The sequence below is a fragment of the Cynara cardunculus genome, assembly GCF_001531365.2.
Source record: "Cynara cardunculus var. scolymus isolate 2C chromosome LG 2, CcrdV1, whole genome shotgun sequence".
NCBI classification, from domain to species: domain Eukaryota; kingdom Viridiplantae; phylum Streptophyta; class Magnoliopsida; order Asterales; family Asteraceae; genus Cynara; species Cynara cardunculus.
The window spans coordinates 11,184,431-11,208,695 of NC_037529.1; the positions used below are offsets into that span (position 1 = coordinate 11,184,431).

The 24,265-nt window shown below is 37.9% G+C and overlaps 2 protein-coding genes across 7 annotated transcripts; both read left to right on the forward strand.

Annotated features, from left to right (window-relative positions):
- Nucleotides 1-250: 250 nt before the first annotated feature.
- LOC112507043 (probable cyclic nucleotide-gated ion channel 6) lies at nt 251-12,619 on the forward strand. Of its 3 annotated transcripts, none has more exons than XM_025111438.1 (8): nt 251-331; nt 3,259-3,342; nt 7,150-7,729; nt 8,449-8,661; nt 9,384-9,685; nt 10,051-10,162; nt 10,591-10,827; nt 11,761-12,619. In XM_025111438.1, the coding sequence occupies exons 2-8, from the start codon at nt 3,284-3,286 to the stop codon at nt 12,448-12,450; spliced, it is 2,193 nt and encodes a 730-aa protein (XP_024967206.1). In that variant the 5' UTR covers nt 251-331; nt 3,259-3,283; the 3' UTR covers nt 12,451-12,619. The 3 variants fall into 3 exon arrangements, with proteins under 3 accessions (XP_024967206.1, XP_024967208.1, XP_024967207.1); XM_025111440.1 differs by having other exon boundaries at nt 9,603-9,685; XM_025111439.1 differs by having other exon boundaries at nt 267-331; nt 3,262-3,342.
- A 1,355-nt stretch (nt 12,620-13,974) lies between these two features.
- Nucleotides 13,975-24,000, forward strand: LOC112507087 (ARF guanine-nucleotide exchange factor GNOM). 4 transcript variants are annotated; one of them, XM_025111498.1, is made up of 5 exons: nt 13,975-14,066; nt 14,212-14,301; nt 17,496-18,349; nt 19,781-21,693; nt 21,771-24,000. In XM_025111498.1, exons 3-5 carry the CDS (start codon nt 17,609-17,611, stop codon nt 23,464-23,466), a joined length of 4,350 nt encoding a protein of 1,449 aa, XP_024967266.1. In that variant the 5' UTR covers nt 13,975-14,066; nt 14,212-14,301; nt 17,496-17,608; the 3' UTR covers nt 23,467-24,000. The 4 variants fall into 4 exon arrangements, with proteins under 4 accessions (XP_024967266.1, XP_024967265.1, XP_024967268.1 ...); XM_025111497.1 differs by having other exon boundaries at nt 14,230-14,301; XM_025111500.1 differs by having other exon boundaries at nt 14,230-14,301; nt 17,535-18,349.
- Nucleotides 24,001-24,265: the final 265 nt, after the last annotated feature.

Genomic DNA, 24,265 nt, shown 5'->3' on the forward strand with positions numbered 1-24,265 from the left:
TGGAATAAACTGCATGTTATTAATGTAAAATTTAACGACACACAATGTCTATTTTACCTTCACAAAATAACGAGACACTGATTGCATAAAGTTATGAAACTAAGAGGGCTTCCAATAGCTTTTTGCAGAAGTCTAGGGTCTATAAGACAAAATTGTTGTAATATTTTTACCAAACAGATACTTCTTTGACGACTTCTCTGCATTTGTTGTCTCTCTCCTATATTCTGTCGCCATTTTCGTCCCTCGTATGCAAACTTCTTCTCTAAATTGTCTCCGAATTACACTCTTCCGATGATGGTTTAGTCAGGTGGAGCTTGCTTTTGCTTTCACAGTAAGTCAATTATTCGGTTTCTTCTGATTTTGATTTTCATTTTTTTTCGTCATTATATGTCTATGCATGTGATTGATGATGATTGTATATTTGTATTTGACCATAGAGTTTGGTTGGTGAGTTATCGGGTTTTTTTCTACTTTTGGTAGCTCTTTTGTTGCTTGTGAAGGTAATCTACATGAAATTGGTGAAGCATAGTGATCATGGGCGAATTAATGGGGGTTTCTTCAACGAATAAGTTTGAGTATGAATGGATCTCTTTATGTTTTGTATCCGGTTGCCAATGGATTAGTATAAGTGTTGTCAATAAATGAATGAAAGTGAATGATGCAAGAATTTGGAGGATTGAATTTTATGCGAAGAGGAATTTCTGCCTAATGTATTGAGATGTCTATGTGTAGGACAGTCCTAGAAAACATGGGGCAGCAAGGATTGTGAAATAGGATATTGTGTATGTATCATAAAATTCACAGAATATATTTCTTATCAGCAAGACACCTGACTGTTTGAAAACGAATATGTCTGGTTATGAGGGGTAATGGATCTTTATAGTCATTCTTTTTGAAGTATATAATATTTATATACCGAAAATGAACTCACGTACCCTCCTTACCTTTGGTGAAGTTCCTTTTGACCTCTTGGCCCCTGGGAGGCTGGGCTCTATGGGTAACCCTGATAGTGCTAGGCCAAATACCATTAACAATGTTTGGGTGGGTGTCTCATGGCTGGAGTATACTGGAGCTTTAGTTAGTAGATTAGTGTAACAAAAACTGAATGATAAGCTTTTGCAGTAAATGAATTTGGGGTTTTGAGAACCGAATAAGAGTTACATGCTTTACCTTGGCTTAATGGTTATGATTTCAAGTAGCATCGAACTGAGAACCTATAAACAGTTGGGATCTCCAAGGACAGATCATATTCTATGTGTTAACCTTCGTTAAATCAATAGGGTTTATCTTGACATGAGTAGGTTTGATACATATGCCTTGCATTGGAATATTTCCACTGTTACATATCATTTACTTGGAGAGGAAGGGGGACCCCCGGGGGGGGAGGGGGGGGTGGGGATGATCATAAGCATAAAGAAAGACAACAGTCAACTACACCCTTTGGGTAGAATTAGCATTATTTCTACTCCCCCCTTATTTGTACATGACCATAAGCTCATTATTTGTTATGATATTTTATTTGACCAAGTGATTTGCAAAGTGCATTCAGAATTAAGTTGAACGTTTGTTAGAGAGCTTGATGGACATGAGTGCTTTAGAATGCTAATCTGCAATGGACAGTGACTATTGCCAAACTTGTTACGAAAAGGAACGTTTCTTAACTTGAATTTTGTGCAATAGCAAAACTCCCATAGTTGCCTTCATTAAGTTGAACAAGTGAATGCGAGATCTTACACGTGGGTGTACATTTATTCTCAATTCCTTTTGAGGAAATAACTTACTAAAATTATTTCTTTCAACCAGCTGCAAAAAATATTGTAGATGATGTATAGTGATTCTTGTTGAAAAGGAATAATTAATTGATGAAGCAATAGACATGTTTTACACCTGTGCTTGCACAAAAGTAAGGCAGCATGTGTTAAGGATAACAATCCTCACTTACAGCAAAATCATAGTCACAATGGTAGGTGTTTACCAGCTGTACATTCTGTTTTTAGTTTTGGTAAGAACGTTGATAAGATCCGTGTCCATTTAGGGATCATCATAAATGATTGAAGTGTGTAGCCGATCTCAGTATCGGTGTTTTTTGTTGGTAATTATCTCTAGTTTATTAATTTTATTCTCTAGCCTTATTTGTAAAGATTGTAATAAGTACCTGCTATAGTTATGCTGGACATTTTGTATTTATATACCTTACCTGTCAATAAAGAAATCATTTTCTTCTTCAACATTTACGTAGTAACAAAGTCCTGCCTTTGCAAAGGACATGGACTGTTGCCCTTCTGTGGGTCTCATAATATGCAATCCCCTCCGTCCCTAGTCTTTTGCTTTTCTGGTTTCTTTATTCATATTAATAGACCTGTCATTTCAATTATACCTTTTATTATTAAATACCCTCCTCCCACTCTCTCAAGTCTCATCTATTGGTGCCGGTTGCTCCATCCTCTCCCTTCCCTCTTGCATTGATTACAATAACTTTCCATGCCTCTACTTCCTTTTCTTTCTATCTTGCTTTAATATATTTTATTTCTTGGTTCCTACCAATGATATACATATAACAAGTAGAAATAGCGCAACAGGATGCAATCGCATTGCCTAGGTAAAAAAGATGGTTTAAACAATAAAGGGGACAAATAATATTTGTTAGACAAAAGAAATTAAAGTGGGATTGGGGAGGGAGCACTATGATTTCATCTGATTGACTTTTCATCATAGGTTTCAAGTATTCATTCATAATTTGTTCACCTTTTCTTCCACAACATCTCCTAGCAAATGTTTCCAATAAAATCATCTTGAACCTCTTTCTCTTCATTTGAGGGCATTGGAAAGACACCGTATGTTAAAAGAAATAAGATATAAGAAGGCAAAAAGAGAGCAGGAAATCACTGCAATCTAGAGACAAGAGGAGCATGGCCAAAGTATCAATGGTAAAAGAAGAGGGGGGGGGGGGGGGGTTAACAAAAAAGTGGTAACTTCCAATGGCATTGTTTGCTGATAAGTATTGAGATATGTGACATAGGGTACCTTAAGTGTAAAAATCTAAGGGCATCATTGTTGCTATCATTTGCTTGTGTACAGTTCAAATTACCTATAGAAAAAACATGGTTGTTTTTAGAGAACCTTAGGTCCTCTGATACTGTTCAACTTAAGGTTTATGAAAAAGTGAAACCCCTGATACTGTTCAACTTAAGGTTTATGGCATCTTACCATGATATATGCATATTTGTTTCTTTATCTTTTCTTATCTGTTGGTGGCAGTAGGGATTTCTGTGTTAGACTGGACATGTTCGACGGTGGATCGAAGTCTCAATATGTTGGTGGGCACAGAGAGAAGTTTGTGCGGTAAAATTTATTCCCCCTAGTGACGAGTCATTCTTCACATTTGGTATTGAGTTTTGCATCACTTTGTTTCTTGGATAGTGATAGAGATATACTCACTCTATGCTCTGAAAATTACAAGGATTAACTCTACGTGCATATTCGGGGTGCGTTTGGTACATTGGACAGGACAGAACAAAACAGGGATCCTTGTTCCACGTTTGGCAAGACTTTTATGTGGAACAAACAATAACAGAGTGGAATAGGCTTGTTCCACCCATACCCCATGCAACAGGGTGGAACAAGGTGAAACCGACTTATATTTTACCAATATAACCTCAAAATAAAACTTAATTCTCTTCTAAAACATCAAATAGGTCTCATTTTTACATTTTATTCATTCTTTAAATTTTATTTATTGTATTTGATGCTTTTTAAAACCTTCATTTTACCGTCATCAAAATATTATTTTTATACGGTTTCTATATTTTATTAATTTGTGTAATTTATTATATATTAATACTAAAAAATAATATAGAAAAGGGGTAAAATAAAAATTGGAAACTACATAAACTTTTAATTTTGGTGTCATTTTAATTGTTTTGACGAAAACTTTCTAATGATATATTTTGTTTTAAAAATAATCATTTTGTTATAATTTAATAAATTACATAAATTAATCGAAATATATAAACAACTCATTATGGGTAAATTGGTCATTTACTTGTTCTGTTCTGTCCACTATGTCTTACCAAACACTGAACAGTTGTTTTCTCCAGTTATGTCCTGTCTGGACACCAAATGTACCCTAATAGAAGTGTTTGACTATTAGTCAAATGTGTATAATACCTTGATGAAATAGAGTGAAAAGTCTTCAAAATGAACTTTATACATTCAACTTAATCTTGTAGACCAAAATCAATTTCACAAAAAATTTGCAACAATATAGGACATCCAAGAATTGGATATTTTTGCAATTTTGCTGGACAGAGAGGGGTAATATTGTTGCATCATGTTCATGTTCACTTATTTGGTAACAAATATTTTGTAGGATAGATTGTTTAAGCTTTTGTACAAGAGATGGAGCATATTTCATAAGTGTGTAGTGCTTAGACAACTTTAGGTAGCAAGTCTTGTGTAGCCTAGCACTCTCACATGCACTTGTCTTTTGCACGTAGGTCTATAATATATGTCTTCTATGCTATGATTGTAGAATTGCATTTGCTTTATTATCACAAGGCAGACCACTTAGGTATGCACTCTCTAGCAAGACTGTATCCTATAGGCAAAATTTAGTTCAGTAACGGGTACTATTCGTGGACAGAAAGACAACCATGTGAAAGTTTTGCACAGACAGGGTTGATTTATGTTCAGTCTCTTCTTTTCCCACACTGTCCCTCTAGAAGCTACTGTAGCCGCTAGCCTGTTCAATCTTTTATCTTTCTAACCTCCTAAGGTTCTGACAAAGAATGCCTTCAATTTCCTATGCCAGTGTTACAATTTGCATTGTCCCTGCTGCCACTCACCCTTTCTTCGTAACTGTGGTATCTAAAACCTCTGGCCCAACTAATTTATGGGTTTTATGCAAAGTGCCTCCTTGGCATCAACTTGCAAACTTTGGGTCTTTTGGCCAATGGGCATGACCCTCAAAGGAACTAATAGCACCTAGCGAGAATCAAACTTGAGACCTCATGTTGCATTGGACATGAGGGCCTAAAGGGTTGACCTCATATGGTTCACCTGGTGGTTATATCCTTTCCATTTGTCTTGATCTGCAGTCACCGAGGGTTACCTTATTTTGGCTGATGTTGTGGTATTTACTTGATGCCTATGACTGTCATGGCATTCTCATAACACTTTTCTCGATGTCCAACAGACTTCAACAAGTCTCCCCTCTGGCTTGCCAGATCTCACTGACAACATCTTAGACCTAGTGGCTTTTGATCTACAGTTGACTGCCCTTCTGACTACTTTGAAATGCTCTTAAACAGTTAAATAGCCCTCTTCATGGCTTGTGGGGCTCAGTTAGTTGACTGCTCTTCTGACTACTTTAAAATCCCCAAACAGCCCTCATTGTGGCCATTTGTGGATCAGATACACTTGGCAGGCTCTGCTCGCCTCTAGACTATTCTTTTTTGCCACAGTGGTTGTGCCTTTAAAAGTTCTTTGGGTGACGACATTCTCGAGGAGCTGTTTATATGGAACAGCCTTCTAAATCAGTAGGAATTTCACATGGAGATTTCTTTTCAGGAGTAAGAGAGTCGAGAGGAGTTTATCCTGGTTGCTATGTTTTTAATCGTGTCAGAAATTTTCAGTTTGAAGTTCTATCTCTTTTTGCTTGTCGAGTTCAATCTCTTTTCTCCAGCTTGAGGAATGTTAGAGATAGTGTTAGGATTTTAATTTCTTATGTTTGAGATTACCTTTGGCTTTGTGGATTGGACTGGCGATAATCTTACTGGAAAGATTGTAGCCCGGTGAAGTCCAACTGATAAAAAGTCATTGGATGACCAATGTCAGCTTTGAGGAAGCCTTTCAGCTCATATTGTTCAAAATCCTAGATATCCTTCCTTGGGAGGTTTGCTTGGCCAGAAAGAGAAGCCTAGGGGCTGGCTAATGTACTTCATGTACCAAGGGTTACTCTCATTTATCACGTACTCATTGAAATTATACTTGTAGACAGGGATGTGAACTACCTTATTAACAGCATAGTAGCTTGAAGTATTATAGTTTTTAGTCCTCTTTGAAAAACTGTGCCATGTGAGTTAAAGGAGAAAGTTGATAAATGTATAGATGTAACTTGTAATCTAGTTTAGTATATGCAACCCTTGCATATGCATCAAATGTAGTTTTATTTATGCTAAGATTTGTTGTTTTCTCAAAGATTGAATCCAGTGTAGTTATATCCACTGAGAGCTTTTTAAAAGAACAAAATGATTCAGATGCAGAGGAAGAAGAGAGGGACCTGTCTTTAGTAGTGAGGTTGACTGGTTGAGTTATGCAAGTTATTATAACAAAATGTTTGCAGATGCGAGTGGCTCAAAAAAGAATCTATCTGGCTTATGTTAGTGTAACTTCATTTTATAGAAGAGCTTTAAAGGCAATTATAAACAAAAATAGTTTAGGAGAAGCGATCATGATTGTATATCTGTAGTTAACTAGTAAATATGGGAAATGGCCTGATGCTGATTGATGATGACTATCAACGATTGGATATAGCAAAGTATAGGGGTTTTTACTCACTAATAATGTTACCTTATTACCAATAAACAATAATAGGAATTTAAAATACAATACATCTCCAGTTACCTGTGGACTTGCAAATCAGTGATGCATGCTCTTTTTGCCATAATATGTGAAAACTGGTTGTCAGTTTGGCCTTGATGGACTTATGATCTATAGAAATAGATATAAAAGACTTCATGTTCTATGCACTGATTATATACCTTAATTTTAACACAAGATGCTCTAAAAACTTGACATATCCCATCCATATCTGGGCTTCTACATTCTGCTATCGTGGTTTATAATTTTTTTTCTATTGTGCTAATAACAACAAGAAACTTCTAAAACTAAGGTTGATGTTAAGCAAGGAGTCCTAATATTCAACATTTTCTACTGTTCCAGTAGGCCCTCAAAGTTGACTATATCATTAACAGATCCTGTCTTTTCTTTGTAGGAGTAAATGTGTTCTATACCAGTTAGTACATGCTATCACTTACTATTATTATTTTATCTGTTTTTATTTCTTCAAAAAAAATTATTACTTCTCCCTATACTTTTGATAAATGGGTTGCTTCTGATTTCCAATAACACCTATGTTTGCATTTTAAGGTTGAATGATTTGGATTCTAGATCATCATCACCTGCTTCTTCAGTTGCAATGAATAAATGTGGATTTGACGGAATAGGTCGTACAAGACATGTAAATGCTTCCCCTTCTAGATCTTTCAAAAATGGAATTAGAAAAGGATCAGAAGGACTTAAATCAATTGGTCGGTCACTTGGATTTGGAGTTTCTCATGCTGTGTTCCCTGAAGATCTTAAGGTGTCAGAGAACAAGATCTTAGACCCTCAAGCTAAATTCCTTCTCATGTGGAATAAATTCTTTGTTCTCTCCTGTATATTGGCTGTGTCTATAGATCCATTGTTCTTCTATCTTCCGGTCTTTGATCAAAAAAATTCTTGCCTCGGTATAGATAAAAAGCTAGCAATTACTGCTACAACACTACGGACCGTTGTTGATGCCTTCTATCTCATTCACATGGCTCTTGAATTCCGAACTGCTTACATTGCTCCATCATCCCGTGTTTTTGGACGGGGTGAACTTGTAATTGATCCTGCACAAATAGCTAAGAGATACTTGCGGTGGTATTTCATCATTGATTTCCTTGCAGTGCTGCCCATACCACAGGTCAGATAACTAATTTCCTTTTAGATAAATCTATGGTTATTTAACAACACAAAAGATGAATCATCTTGCTTTACCTTCATCTGCCCTGCTATTATGTGTTAATTATGGATGTTTGAGCACGGTTCTGGATGAGGTGTCATGTGGGCTGATTTTTGGCTTGGCCTCATTCATGGCTTCCAGGAACCTACCCTACTGGTTGTGAACTTGTGGCTCCCAAGGAGATGCATAGTATCAAAGAGGTGGAAGCAGATATGGGTTATCTTGTTGATATTCAATGAACCCAATATTTTCCTTCATATGGAATTAGCTACTAGAAGTTGACACTGGAAGTCTATGGGGGACATGTTTCAATTCCTGGGAAGCTTCCCTAACTTGTGAGCTTCCAATGTCTTAGGTCACTATTAGCAATACTAGAATTAGGTAAAGAAATGTTTCATGGAGAATGCTCATTTAATTAGATTTTCCTGAACCACAAGAGGGCTTAACTTCTCCTCTGTTTACTTAGCTACTTCTCATATATTGCCCATCCATCCATTGCTCATTGAGATATTTGTGTTAATATATCGTGATACGAGAAATGTGTAAACACTACAAGAACTCTGATGTACTGATAAATTTTTTGTTTGCTCTATATTGTGTATTTTTGCTGTGTTAGTAAGAATATGCAGGGTATAAGAAAAGTTTGATTTAGACTTTAACATTATTTTGTAATTGTGCAGATTGTTATCTGGAGATTTCTGCAGAGTTCGAATGGTTCAGATGTAGTGGCTACAAAAGAAGCCTTACTTTTTATTGTGTTATTTCAGTATATCCCCAGATTTGCTCGAATCGTGCCTTTGACTTCAGAACGGAAAAGGACCGCTGGCGATTTTGCGGAAACTGCTTGGGTTGGGGCCACTTGTTATTTGTTGCTCTACATGCTTGCCAGTCATGTAAGCTACCATTTACACTTTTCATGGATGTTACTGTTTCCTATTTATTTTTACTGAATATACATGTCCTTGTGGCCCTTGCTTGATTTTCCATTTGAATGAACTTTTGGGAGTTTGTTTCTCTTCATCAGTTACATTGCACATATACTGCTTGGTAACTGGGAGATGTGCAAATGGGGGGAGGGGGTTGTGGGGGACAGAACATCTGTACATGTGGACAACTTCTGCTTGGAAAAGAAAAGTAGATGAGAACTGAGATAGGAAACAAAGGTTCTGACACGGCTATATAGCTTCAGTCTAATAAGTTGCTTTGCCACTGGATTATGCTTTTCGTCATCCCTTTCCTTCAGTTTAATTTTTTAAAAGTAGGAAACTGAATTATGGTTGCATTTAATTATGTAATACTCGAGCATCTGTCTTCAAAGGACCAGACCATCCCATACACATAAATACAATTGTATGTATGGATGAATTGATGAGAAACAGGAGAAGTAGATCTATCAAGATGCAGAAGTTTATTGATACATTCTTGTACCCCACTTGACATAACAAAGAATTAGGCAGTCTGATTATCACTGCTTAGGTGTTATAAATTCATAGAACTTGAGCTTCAGTTTTCTTATATCAATTGATTTTGCTGTTGGCATATAACTTCAACTTTCCCTCATACAACTGGTTTGGGGTAAATGTTTTGTTGAGTTGCTATGACATTCTTTTTCCAGATAGTTGGTGCCTTCTGGTATTTGTTGTCTGTAGAGCGTAATGATACATGCTGGCAGAGAGCTTGTAAAAAGAGAAATCAGAATACGGATTTTTTGTATTGTGGAAATGAACGCACGGCAGGTTATGATAGCTGGAGCAGTAACAGTAGTGAAGTTCTAAAAGCTGATTGCTCTCCAGATGGTGATAATCCGCCATTTAATTTCGGGATTTTCAAGCAGGCCCTGTCATCAGACATTGTTTCGTCTAGAGAGTTTGTTTCAAAGTACTGCTACTGCTTGTGGTGGGGGCTGCAGAATTTGAGGTAAATCGAATTTTCACCTGCTGTATAGATTTTTGTCATACTTCAGCAGACTTGAATTGCATCCTTGTGGGACTTCAGTGTTATGTTGTTCCTATACATATATCATGTAAATGTTTCTTAACCACAAAATATGAAATACACCTACTGTTAGAAAGAGGGTTTAGGAGAATTGAGAAAATCTTTGTTATTCCTTGATTAGAATTCTTTGAAATTCTTTTTACTGGTCGCCAGACAATTAAAATTGTCTCTGCTAGGGTACAAATTATGATGTAATTTTGAGAGCTCTCTTAACTTCTGGATATGTTAGACCATATAAATATTGAATAATCAGCGACTAATGATTTCTATTTTATTTTTAATGTCAGCACTCTAGGACAGGGGCTTGAAACCAGCACTTATCCCGGAGAGACTATATTTTCAATTGCACTAGCCATATCCGGGCTCATTCTATTTGCCTTGTTGATTGGCAACATGCAGGTTACGTCACAGCTACTTTTCCATCAACTCCTAAACTTTAACTACTCTTCGTCATTGTCAATTTTCCAACTCTCTGCCGTGAAAGATGAGCCATTTGCTCTTGACATAAGAATAAAAAAATGATATTTTGTTTCACTGCAATTCAGTATTATAATGTTATTTGCAGGAGTTGAAATTCATGTTCTCAGCAAACATAAAAAAAAAGATTATGATTCATGTAATAAAGGGAACTTTTCATGTCCTTGTTGAATTTGCAACCGAACAGCCCAGTAAAGTCCTAAAAGGTGTTGGGGGTTGGGGGGGAGGGATGTACACAGACGTGTTCTCTTCCCTAAAGGGTAGAGTGGCTGTTATTGTTTCCTGCAATTGTTACTTTCTGTGTAATTGGCAATCCAAGCACTGAAATTTGATTTGTTGTGCTATGACAGACATACCTTCAATCTCTTACAATTCGGCTGGAAGAGATGAGAGTTAAGAGGCGTGACTCGGAGCAGTGGATGCATCACCGGTTACTTCCAGATGATCTTCAGGAGCGTGTTAGACGCTATGATCAGTACAAGTGGTTAGAAACCCGTGGCGTGGATGAAGAGAATTTGGTTCAAACGCTACCAAAGGATCTGAGAAGGGACATAAAGCGTCATCTTTGTCTTGCTTTGGTTAAAAGGGTAATTCTTTAGTTTTTTAAATATGGCAACATGCATATAGGTACTTTAATTTAAGGAGTTACCAAAAAAGGAAATGCTATACTTCCTCCATCCCAAAATCAGTGTCCACATTTCTATTTTGGGACAAATATTTTAGTTTGTCCAAAAATGAGCATCCACTTTCAAAAGTGTCTATTTTCCAATTCTATCCTTATTGAGATGGAGAAATTCATTACTCATTCTATTATTAAGGGTGAAATTGTCATTCAGTTGATTAAAAAGGTGTAATAATTACTTATTTTCAAAACTGCTTACCTTTTTCATTGTGTAAATTTATTTTGGGATGGAGGGAGTAATTTCCTCCGGACATCCTAGACTGGGAACTTCTCCGGTCTTCGTGGCTTTAAGGAAGAAAACAAAATAAATATATATAGGCGAAGGATCGTGTGAGAAGAAGAGTTAAGGTGATAAGTGTAAGAAGGGATCTGGACCCTTGATCGCCTATAATCTCAAACCCACCCATGAATCGCGCTTGATACGGGGATTGATCTGGTGCATCTCGGTGCATCTTATCCTAATGTGCATCCAAGGGTGGAGATCCCTTCTTACGCTTCTCATTTTAACTTTCTTTCTTACTGGAACCCAACCCTATATATATTTGGCCACCGTTTACGGTTGAGCAAAGGTGGTAAAAATTTATTTGATGTTGGAGCAAGTTGAGGGTCTTCGTGGTAACAGCCGCTCTACTCTTCAGGGTAGAGGACAGGTCTACGTATATCCCACCTCCAAGTAGGATATAATGGCTCATGTGGTTTTGTTTGGTTTTAGTTCAGGAGCCAAACAAACTACTCCTCCTACCTGGGGAGTAATTTTTTTTGTATCAAAAGATCATGGGACAAAATTCTATGGTATTCCATCTCATCAGAATTGGCTCCGTTTTTCCAATTGCATTAGGTTCCTCTGTTTGAAAACATGGATGAGAGGTTGCTAGATGCCATTTGCGAACGGCTGAAACCTTGTTTATACACGGATAGTAGCTACATTGTCCGTGAAGGAGATCCTGTTGATGAAATGCTCTTCATTATACGTGGCCGTCTTGAGAGCGTAACCACCAATGGTGGCAGAAGCGGGTTTTTCAACCGTAGTTTGTTGAAAGAAGGCGACTTCTGTGGCGAGGAGCTTCTGACCTGGGCACTCGACCCTAAATCCGGAGCTAATCTTCCATCTTCCACAAGAACCGTGAAGGCCTTGAGAGAGGTGGAGGCTTTCGCATTGCCAGCCGACGAGCTGAAATTTGTTGCCAGTCAGTTCCGGCGGCTGCACAGTCGACAGGTACAACACACATTCCGGTTTTACTCACAGCAGTGGCGGACTTGGGCGGCATGCTTTGTTCAGGCAGCCTGGCGAAGATATTCCAAGAGGAAGATCTTGGAGCAGCGGCGGAAAGAGGAGGAAGAGGAGGCAGCTCGTAACAGTTCCACCAGCGGTGGAGCTACATACAGCCTCGGGGCCACTTTCTTGGCTTCGAAATTTGCAGCCAACGCTCTTCGTGGGGTCCATCGCAATCGGAACCTGAAGAGTGCTAGGGAATTGATGAAATTGCAAAAGCCTCCAGAGCCAGATTTCACTGCTGATGCTGATTAGCTTTGTTTCTGACTGTAATCAGAACTGTGTAATATAGACCTTAAGATGCTTGTTTTAACTGTGCTTTGGTGAGAGGCTTGAAGTTGAAAATTGTAACCATACTTGTTGTAAAGCTTGCTGTAAAAATGATTGTAACTATGTTGATATGGAGGAAATGTTAATTTCTTTGTTACAGACGTCTCAGTAAATTATGTTTAGAGTGTGGTTTGGATGATAAGATGCACATACTCTTTTGGTTATTGTAAATTGGGTTCTGATCATTGGGTCTTGTAAAGATGGGTGGAACTCGAAAACCAAAAAGTTTTAAGACGGATGTTATGAATGATCTGGTAGTGATATGACGTACAGATGAGTTCCATATATATATTATTTGAGGGACAAAAATCAGATATTATATATGAAAATATGCAAATCGCCTTTAAAAAGTGAAAATACCTCTATACCGTCTTCTAGTGACGACAACTTATGACGCAACGATTTGACACATCAATGACGATTTGACGAGACATCGGGGGCGATTTTCATTGTTTTTTGTCTTTTTTTTATGACCAAATGTAAAATGTATAAATCTTGTAGTGATCCAAACATTTCTACTCTCACAACCTTTAATCCGCCACTTTGAACATACATGGAACAATTATCACTTTGACGTGATTTCATATTTGTGTTAAGGATTGTGATGGTAGATTGTGTTTAAGTGTTGTGAGAGTAGAAGTGTTTGGATCACTACAATTTTATAGATAATTTTACAAGATTTATATATCTACTATATTTAGTCCTAAAAAAACAAAATAGATAAGACAAATGCGAGTTTTATTAATAGTATATATACATCATATACTTGAAAAAAAGTTAAATATTTATAATATGAAATGATTAAATATTTATTTTGACAAAGAAATTATTATCCATTATTTTACAATATTTTATATCCGAAAATTCTTAAATCATTGTAATTTTTCATATTTTTAGCAATATTTATGGCTTCATATACAATTTTAAGGTTTTATTTTAAAAATTATTATTATAATTTTTCAGATTTATTAATTATTTGGAATAATTAGGGACCGTTTACTTAAATACTTACCCAGTAAGCATTTACTATTAGGAGTCTAACATTGTAATTTATTTTACCGGATAATATTGTAGTACATCAAAATGGTATTTATGCAACAATTTACCCGGTAAGTACTTACCCCGATAAGAGTCGTTACCCTCACTTACCGAATAAGACTTTTCATCTTTACCATTGTTCTTATCGGGTAAGATTTTTGACCATTGTCATATTCATCCGGCAAGTAAAATTACCTAGTAAACACTTACTGGGTAAACGTTCAGTAAACGACCACTTAAATAAGTTTATATTTTATAGTAACGGTCAAAAAATATTTATAAGAATTGTACCAAAAATTGGTGTACATTGCCATTGGCCAATTTTTTTTCATATACCATATAAAAGCCTCATTTTCCATTTTCCCGTTTCTATTTTCATCCCCATTTCCTTCTTTACTCAAGTCTCACACTCTGACTTCTGACACCAACCCCCCAAACAGACTAAAGAACGACGACCAACGGCCACCGGGCACCGGATCTCCGTCCACGAAACCTCCATTAAGGTGCTCTTCTCCCTCTTAACACTCGTTTCTTCCTTAAATGTATCGCTGCATTTTATGAATTTACAGAACCAGTGTTCGTTTCGTCCTTTTTACAAAAATAGGGTTCGTGTTTAATCTAAGTCAAATTTGTTGTGATTTGTGTCAGTTCTTCTTCATTTTTCAGTACAGGTACGAGAGGTTTGTGTTCGTAGACGCAGTAGTGGTGATCCGAGGAAATTTAGGCTGACATATCAAGGTAAAGGAATATGTTTGTGTTGCAAAGATACTTTGTTGAATTAAGTTAGTCAATTGATCTCTGTCTCTTGGGATTAGATCTAGGGTACTGTAATGTGTTCGTCGTAACATGCCATATCCTTGTTCTAGGAAAAGGGAGCTATAGTTTAATTTTGTGGATCAAGGGGGTTGCTTTTGAACTTTTAAATAAATATGCAATGTAAAGGTCCCAAGAAATATTTGGAAACTCATTGGATTTCGTGACAAGTCCACAAGTAGAAAGTTATTGCATGCAAACTCATAACAAGTGCTATAAATTTTGCTTAGCTTGTTTTTTTTTTTGGGGGGGGGGGAGAGGGGAGGGGATGGAAGCTGGCTGCAAATCTTGTTAAACTTTTGTAGCATCTAGAGTTAGTTTACTAGCCTAGCACCCAGCTTATGTTAAGACTTAGAATAGAAACACAGTCCTTCCTCTGCTCATAGTTCCTTTTTTCATTCCAGTGAGCTTCGTTGATCTAGAATTATCCAGATAGTCATGCTCGCCGAGTTAGGGTTGTATCATTTGACTTAGATGGCTGAATTCATTCCTCATTCTTCCTTTAAAAATCTCACCAGCATAAGCCATTAGGTTCCGAAACTGATACTTTCCTTAGATTATCTTGTGAACAATTAATGGAATTACATCATAGACTATGATAGAGGTAGGTTTATTTATTTAACAGCTGAATTCACATTTTAGCGCCTTAAATGAGATATGCAGGTTTATTTATTTTAGCCGGTGAATTATAATTTTAGCATCTTAATTGAGATGCATTCTGCATACGGCATACCCAATATGGATATAGATAGCAAGGTTCAATTTTAGAGAGGAATTGTTTTCAGGCGCCTAATCCCTTCAAAGAGAAAATTTCCGGTTTCAAGTACTTGCAGCAAAAATAAAACCACTAGTAGCAGAGTTATAGTTCTATTGTACATCATTGAATTTAGCATCATGAAAGCGAAATCATGCTTGTCCTTTCTCTGCCCTTTCCAAACTTGCACATCCCGAACTTCTTTCCTCCCCGAATTCCAATAAATCTCCTATTCTATTATTGAAATTAGCCCAAGTTTTTTTTCCTAGTTGCTACATTCTTGTCACTTCTGATAGTGCTTTATTACATATTTTATCTTGCACTCTTGGCACTACATGATAACATAAAGAAGTTGCAACTACAAGTCAATCCATGCCTCTTAATCTTGAACTACCCTCTGCTCCAAATTCCAATAAATCTCTTATTCTATTGTTGAAATAAGCCCATGTTTTTTTATTTAGATGTTTACATGCTTGTCACTCCTGATAGTGCTTTATTACCTATTTTATCTTGCAATCTTGGCAATACTTGGTAACATAAAAAGGATTGCGAATACAAGTTAATCCATTGATGTAACTTACTGTAACCTGATTAAAACACTATATAAACCATTAATGGTGAGAGTCATATGAAGAGATTGACAGCTAAGTTAGTGATGTCCAAATCCTTTAGAATTGAATTATTTTGTCATAAAGGTGCTTCAGTTACTGCAAGAGGGATTCATAAAATGAGAAGACCAGTAGGCTCAATGAATGTCATCTCACTCTAAATGTTAGCCACATAAGAGGCTGTAGGTGGATCCATCTTCTTTTTAAGTCTTCCTCAATCTAATAAGCTACTCCGAAAGCATCTCCAAGAGTCATGACAATATCACAATACTAGAAGTTCTTAGGTTTATGAGGTTTCAACCCTTTCTGGTGCATGAGATCACGGTGTTTCTTTCCATAAAAAAAGGATAAGGGAGAAGAATACGCCGGGCGATTCTAAAAAAAAGTTATTCGAGATCTTTTACGATTTGGAACAACTATTGAACATGTAATAAAAGCTAATAACTTCCCTAGAAGGCTAATAACCCCATACCAGTCAGGTTTTCTATGAGAGGCAATCCTATAAATAAAACATTCAACATGGTTTCCTAAAAACCATTAAGAAACGTTCTTCTAAGATGGTTAGGATACAATTTCCATAAATTGTATATTCTCTATGCTTTCCTAGTAATTTTTCTGAATACTTCCATATTGATATTTTCCAAAGAATCACTAATATCAATAATGCTAACATAAACTCATAATGTTAGTAAGGCTCCAAAATACCTTGAAGCAGGGTTGTGCTGTATCATGAGTGGCTTAAAATATGAGTCAAAGAAAATCACCAAAGAGACGTGGTCATCTAACTAGGGTAAGACTAAGCAATTTTCCAGTAATTTTAAGATACAACGCCACACATAAGGCAATCTTTGGAGGGGAAACCAGTTATCACTTGCTATGCAATGGACAAGAGCAGCTATTCTTCGTTCAATTAGTTGCACAAAGGGGGTCTGATGAAATTCTTCTTCTTCCTAGTGTCACCTTTTTATCAAGTCTATATTCTGATTGTTTAAGTTAAGGCTGATGACTATTTAATCCATCAAATTAACTGGTGTGTGAAAACCTGCACTAGCTGTCTTACGGCATGCCTATGTACTTGCACCTAACCACATGGTATTTTGGTACTATTAGATATCTTCTGTTTGAGCTAAGAAAAAGATTTAAAGAATTTCTGCAATGTGCTAGAAAGTTATGCAGCTCAAAATTTGGTGTATACCCTTGCATAGATGATTTACTTGGGGCCAGTTTCTCATCACATTTGTGGAGCTGAAATTTTACTTTCATACCAAAACTACATTGCCTTTGGAGCGTTTGTCAATCATGGTATGGTTGCATTTTCATGCCTTAAGGACTTGGAAGGCATTTTTACATCTTTCAAATTTATGCTGTAAATCTCATGTAATCTACCATGTACATGATTATTAATTGCTCATCACCTGTAGCACCCTCTTGAGGTAAGATCAATTGGGTAAGCTGTGGACAAAGGACAAAAAATAGTAAGAGTAATTAGTTAAGTGGTTCTAAGATATTTTTTCAGCAGTAGCAGCCATGACTCTATCATCCTTACTCATTTACATCCCATGTTTATCTCCGGCTTCTTTTTATTTCAACTCTCATCTAATACCTTCTTAAGAGATTAGTGACTATGCTTCAACTTCTCAATGCAGTATATGATTATCTAGCCTTCATAAAGTTGTTAATCATTTCATTGGGGTTTTATTATGGTTCAGTCAACTCATAACTTTGTTGAATATGTTTATCCATTCGGCTCTGTATAGGTTGTGTAGGGTGGGGCTCAGTCAGGTTGCAGGTTGCAGGTTGCAATTGTGTATAGTGGCATAGCATTGGTAATAGATATATAATTGGACCGAGGCAAGACCATAATTTTAAAATGGGGCGATTAAAGCTGCAGCCTGGAATTAAGGCAATTGAAGAAGAACCAGAAGACTATGAGAACACTGCTTCTGAGAGGGATAAAGCTGCTTTGGGATGCATGATTAACTCTGAAATTGGTGCTGTGTTGGCTGTCATGAGAAGGAACGTAAGATGGGGAGGTCGTTACATGTCAGGTGATGATCAGCTGGAGCACTCTCTCATCCAGTCCCTGAAGGCATTGCGGAGGCAAATTTTTTCTTGGCAACATCCATGGCATACCGTCAATCCTGCTGTCTATCTACAGCCATTTTTGGATGTGATTCGGTCTGATGAAACTGGTGCACCAATTAGAGGTGTTGCTTTGTCGTCTCTTTATAAGATCTTAAGTCTGGATGTGCTTGATCTGAACACTGTTAATGTCGAGGATGCCATGCACTTGGTAGTTGATGCTGTGACAAGCTGTAGGTTTGAGGTCACTGATCCAGCATCTGAAGAAGTAGTCCTCATGAAGATCCTCCAAGTTCTACTTGCTTGCATGAAAAGCAAAGCATCAGTTATGCTGAGTAATCAACATGTTTGTACCATTGTGAACACATGTTTCCATGTGGTTCATCAAGCAGGAACGAAAGGTGAGTTGTTGCAGCGGATGGCTCGCCACACTATGCATGAACTTGTGAGGTGTATTTTTTCACATCTTCCTGATGTCGACACCACGGAACATACATTTATCAAGGGAAACAACACTGCCAAACAAGAGGTAAGCATTCATCTGCTTGTCCTCCATAATTTCCTATCAGTTCTACTATCATTGACATCATTTTTCTGTTTCATGGTTTATGGCAACAATTGACATGTTTGATAGGTTTGAAAGATCTAATCCAAATTAAAATTAACATTGCCTTGATAATTTTTGAAAGATTAATTAGGTAGTTATGTGATGGCCAGGAAATGAAGTTTTTATTCACCTAATTATTTAGGAAGATTGGTGGCTTATTTACGTGATAACCTCAATGATATGATCTAATAGTTGGACATTTGGACTTTATATAGATTATCAAATTTAAGTTTGATGTATGTTGATCCATGTAATATGGTTTATACAGCTTCCAAGAGGGATGGCCATTATTAATATGACTCTCAGCTAAAAGCACTTAATGTAAAAAAGATTAAAACAGAAGAAAAGAAACTATTACTCTTCTTTTCCTTCTTCAAAACTAATAAGAAGCTGAATTAAAGAAACAAAGACCCATTATAGGTTAGTATCAGGTATGGCCAGAGTCAGGGCATCAAACTGAGAATATGACTGAACTACATTCTATCTGAGCACCAATATCACCCATGAACAGTGGTAGAGGAGAGTAAGCTTTTTGTCATTGCTTACAGGTACTGCAGAAAATTTACTGCAAAACAAATCACTTGCAATTGTCTTGCATGACATTTTTTACCTTTGCTCATATCAGGTTCCTGAATGATCCATAAAAGGGAATCATTCAGTGCTTCAGTGCACATGGTTACAAGTATTCTCTTTTCCATCAGCAATGCTTCAACACTAAAAATGATTTGATGAGGGTAGTCTTCTTGGTCTAGAGAATATTTTTGTTCTGTGGCTTTTTGATCCAGAGCCCAGCTTGCAGATAAATGGCTCCTTCCCATGATGGTCATCATGAAAGACAGTAGATTGTAGTTCTTGATGTTGTGTTCAACTGTAAAATTGACAGAAGAGTTTTTGAAATAGTTGTTATTTTGAAAAAATAGTAAGTAAATAAGGAAGAGGTGGTGAGGGAAAATAGAAAAGAAAATGAGAATTCATTGTTCCCTTTGTCATCGATTTTATCAGGAAATTTACCAGGATGTTTCTGTCTTGTGAAATTTTCAAATGGTTTGATTCATAGAAGGATTTCTGACAGCCAGAGGTGTTGTGTCTTCTAAAAGAAAAACCAGATTGTAGTCTCTCTACTATTATTGTGTTCTTAAGATGTCCATATCTTGCTCCATGAGAAAAAAGACCATGTGCCTGTGTGTCCATTGAGTTCTTGGTTTGTAAGGTGGATAGAAAACTAGGAGCAATCACCCAGTGCCATCTTTTGTATATGTAGTTTTGAGTAACTGCTGCTATGTGCAAGATGAATGCTGCTATCTAAACCAATTAAATCTTCTTACCGTCTTTGAAACTGATAATACTGTGCAGGTCAGTGGGTTGCCTGGTGATTATCCTTTTGGGGGTAAGCAATTGGAAAATGGTAATGGTGGTTCTGAACTTGACTCTCGAGCACCCTCTGCAAATTTTGTGTCAAATGTTACTGGTGGCATGGTTCCTGCGATGGATGAAAACATAGTGGTCCCTGGTAATGGCAAGGATACCGTTTCATACGATTTAAATTTGATGACAGAACCGTATGGGGTGCCTTGCATGGTGGAAATATTTCATTTTTTATGTTCACTGCTAAATGTTGTTGAACACATGGCAATAGGTCCAAGAGCAAACACCATAGCTTTTGATGAAGATGTGCCACTTTTTGCGTTGGGTTTGATCAATTCGGCAATCGAATTGGGTGGCACCGCTATACGTCGACACCCCAGATTATTGAGTTTGGTGCAAGATGAGCTGTTCCGTAATCTGATGCAATTCGGCTTGTCGACAAGCCCTCTAATTCTTTCAATGATATGCAGCATTGTTTTAAACCTATATCATCATTTGCGTACTGAGCTCAAACTACAGCTTGAAGCTTTTTTTTCCTGTGTGATCTTAAGGCTTGCACAAAGCAGGTATGGGGCTTCTTATCAGCAGCAAGAGGTTGCTATGGAGGCACTTGTTGACTTTTGCAGGCTGAAATCTTTCATGGTGGAGATGTATGCCAACCTGGATTGTGATATAACATGCAGCAATGTGTTTGAAGACCTTGCTAGTTTGTTGTCTAAAAGTGCATTCCCTGTAAACTGCCCTCTATCTGCAATGCATATTCTCGCTTTAGATGGTTTGATTGCTGTGATTCAGGGGATGGCTGAGAGAATAAGCAATGCGTCAGTTAGTTCTGAATCAGTAAATCTCGAAGAATATACGCCTTTCTGGATGGTTAAGTGTGACAATTATAGTGATCCTGATCATTGGGTTCCATTTGTACGCAGGAGAAAATACATAAAAAAGAGGCTGATGATTGGAGCTGATCATTTTAATAGAGATCCTAAGAAAGGGCTAGAGTTTCTTCAAGGAACACATCTCTTGCCTGACAAACTCGACCCCCAGAGCGTGGCCTGCTTCTTCAGGTACACTGCTGGCTTAGATAAGAATCTTGTTGGGGATTTTCTGGGAAATCATGATGAGTTTTGTGTTCAAGTTCTTCATGAATTTGCTGGAACTTTTGATTTCCAAGACATGAACATGGATACTGCATTACGACTTTTTCTGGAGACGTTTAGGCTGCCAGGAGAATCACAAAAGATACAAAGAGTGCTCGAAGCGTTCTCTGAGAGATACTATGAGCAATCGCCACAGATCCTTGCTAACAAGGATGCTGCTCTTTTGTTGTCATATTCTTTGATTATGCTTAATACAGATCAGCACAATGTCCAAGTTAAGAAGAAAATGACAGAGGAGGACTTTATAAGAAATAACCGGCACATCAATGGTGGCAACGATCTCCCTCGAGTTTTCTTGTCTGAGCTTTATGATTCAATCTGCAAAAATGAAATACGCACTATCCCTGATCAAAGTGCTGCTTTCCCTGAAATGAATCCTAGCCGTTGGATTGATTTAATGCATAAGTCCAAGAAAACTGCTCCATTCATTGTGTCTGATTCAAGGAGTCACCTTGACCGTGATATGTTTGCTGTGATGTCTGGCCCAACAATTGCTGCTATCTCTGTAGTATTTGACTGTGCTGAGCTTGAAGATGTGTTCCAAACCTGTATCGATGGGTTCCTAGCTGTTGCAAAAATCTCAGCCTGCCATCATCTTGAAGATGTCCTGGATGATCTGGTCGTTTCTCTCTGCAAGTTCACCACCCTTTTGAACTCCTCATCTCCTGAGGAACCAGTTCTAGCCTTTGGTGATGATCCAAAAGCCAGGGTGGCAACTATAACAGTATTCACCATTGCCAATAGGTAAGGATGATTTCCTAATGTTTTCTCTTTACATTCATAGATTATATTACTTGCTAAAGCTGTCAAATTATATATAGGTATGGTGACTTCATACGGGCTGGCTGGAGGAATATTCTTGATTGCATCTTGAAGCTGCACAAGCTTGGCCTTCTTCCTGCTCGAGTGGCTAGTGATGCAGCTGATGATTCAGAGCTTTCTTCTGAACCTGGACAGGGGAAGCCTCTAACGAATTCTTTATCCTCTGCCCACATGCCGTCTGTTGGTACTCCAAGGAGGTCCTCTGGGCTAATGGGCCGTTTCAGTCAACTCTTATCTCTCGACACAGAGGAACCTAGACTGCAACCCACTGAGCAACAACTTGCTGCTCATCAACGCACTCTTCAGACAATTCAAAAGTGTCATATTGATAGCATTTTCACTGAGAGCAAGTTTCTTCAAGCTGACTCTTTGTTAAACCTTGCTAGGGCACTCATCTGGGCTGCTGGGCGCCCTCAGAAGGGTAATAGTTCTCCTGAGGATGAAGATACCGCAGTTTTCTGCCTAGAATTATTGATTGCAATCACATTAAACAATAGGGATAGGATTGTGATTCTTTGGCAGGGTGTTTATGAACACATAGCCAACATTGTTCAAACGACTTTGATGCCCTGTGCCCTAGTTGAGAAGGCCGTCTTTGGACTTCTAAGAATCTGTCAGCGGCTTCTTCCTTACAAAGAGAATCTCGCAGATGACCTTTTGAGGTCACTTCAGCTTGTTTTGAAACTTGATGCCCGAGTGGCTGATGCATATTGTGAACAAATTACTCAGGAAGTGAGCCGTCTTGTGAAGGCAAACGCTTCTCACATCCGATCCCAAATGGGTTGGCGGACAATTACATCATTACTTTCCATCACTGCCCGACACCTTGAAGCTTCTGAAGTAGGATTTGATGCGCTTCTATTCATCATGTCTGACGGGATCAACTTAATGCCATCCAACTTCACCACCTGTGTGGATGCAGCAAGGCAATTTGCTGAGTCCCGTGTTGCACATGCTGACCGGTCCATTCGTGCCCTTGACCTGATGTCAGGATCCATCGGTTGCCTAACTCAGTGGGCCCAAGAGGCTCAAGAAGCAATGGGAGAGGCAGAAGCCGCGAAAATGTGTCAAGATATAGGAGAGATGTGGCTCAGACTTGTGCAAGGACTAAGAAAAGTCTGTTTGGATCAGAGGGAAGACGTGAGGAACCATGCTCTCTTAGCGTTGCAAATGTGTTTGACTGGGGTGGATGAGGTCCACATCCAGCATGGGCTCTGGTTACAATGTTTTGACATGGTCATCTTCACGGTTCTTGATGACTTGCTAGAAATCTCCCAAGGACACTCTCAAAAAGACTTTAGAAACATGGAAGGAACCCTTGTTTTGGCTCTGAAGCTTCTTTCAAAAGTGTTTCTACAGCTGCTTCCCGAGCTCTCTCAGGTAACCACTTTTTGTAAACTATGGTTAGGCGTTCTTAGCCGTATGGAAAAATACTTAAAAGTCAAAGTCAGAGGTAAAAAGAACGAAAAGCTTCAAGAACTTGTCCCCGAGCTTCTGAAGAACACTTTGGTTGTCATGAAGAACAAGGGAGTGCTGGTGCAAAGAAGCGCCCTCGGTGGAGATAGCTTATGGGAACTCACTTGGTTGCATGTGAATAACATCGCTCCATCCATTCAATCCGATGTTTTCCCAGATCAAGATTCCGAACAGAAACAGAAGCCGGTTTCTGCTGAAAATGAGACAGAAATCAGATGATTCAGTTGCGATGGGGTGTTGTACAGAATTCTCATGTGATTCTTACACCATCAGTTGATTGGCTATTGTATACTAATCGAAGATCCTCCAGATGTGGTTGGAATTGGATCCGAGAAATGAAGTGAAATAGAGCTAACAAAGGGCGTTTTTCGTGATGGTATGTATTTTAAATGTTGTTTTTTGGCTACTAATTTTCTTTTCTCTATGTGTTGGTCTGGATGTTTGTACAGAACTCAGATGAGATGAGGGAGGCCATTCCGGTATAAAGAAACTAGCGATCCATTCATCTGAGTTTGAGTTTGTGTTTGCGTTTTCGGGCTTTTATAGAGGCTTTTTTTCTTAATGAGATTCTATTAAGAAACTAACATGGAACTTTGTAGTGTAAATTAGTTAGGTTTAGGGGTTTGTTTAGTACCATTTGATAAGAAGGAGACCGAGGATGGGTGATGGTGTTTATGTCAGCAGTTAATTGCAGTAAAAACTCTGAATTCTTCCAACTTAAATATGTAAAGAATGTGCTTTACAACAACATACATATTACATATTTACATGTTTGTTACTTCATTATTATTTTCCATGTTTCTTCTTGAGCAAAAGGTTGATCACCGAATAGCCCGTACGAAACCGGCCCCCTAGGAACCATGTGTGAAGAGGCATTCGGAGATGACTCAACTACTGAGGTTAACAGAGGGGTTCAAGCATGTCTCTTGCAAGAATCCAACTTGAACATGTATATTGAGCAAAGTTGCTCCGCCTTTGTCCAATTGAGTTACACGCTAGAGGGCATTTCCAGTATTTC

Coding starts and splice junctions, on each gene's coding strand:
- LOC112507043 (XM_025111438.1), top strand. CDS start 3,284: ATGTTCGACGGTGGATCGAAGTCTCAATATGTTGGTGGGCACAGAGAG. Junction 3,343..7,149: donor CACAGAGAGAAGTTTGTGCG/GTAAAATTTATT, acceptor TTGCATTTTAAG/GTTGAATGATTTGGATTCTA. Junction 9,686..10,050: donor TGGGGGCTGCAGAATTTGAG/GTAAATCGAATT, acceptor TTTTAATGTCAG/CACTCTAGGACAGGGGCTTG.
- LOC112507087 (XM_025111498.1), top strand. CDS start 17,609: ATGGGGCGATTAAAGCTGCAGCCTGGAATTAAGGCAATTGAAGAAGAA. Junction 18,350..19,780: donor ACAACACTGCCAAACAAGAG/GTAAGCATTCAT, acceptor AATACTGTGCAG/GTCAGTGGGTTGCCTGGTGA. Junction 21,694..21,770: donor GTATTCACCATTGCCAATAG/GTAAGGATGATT, acceptor AATTATATATAG/GTATGGTGACTTCATACGGG.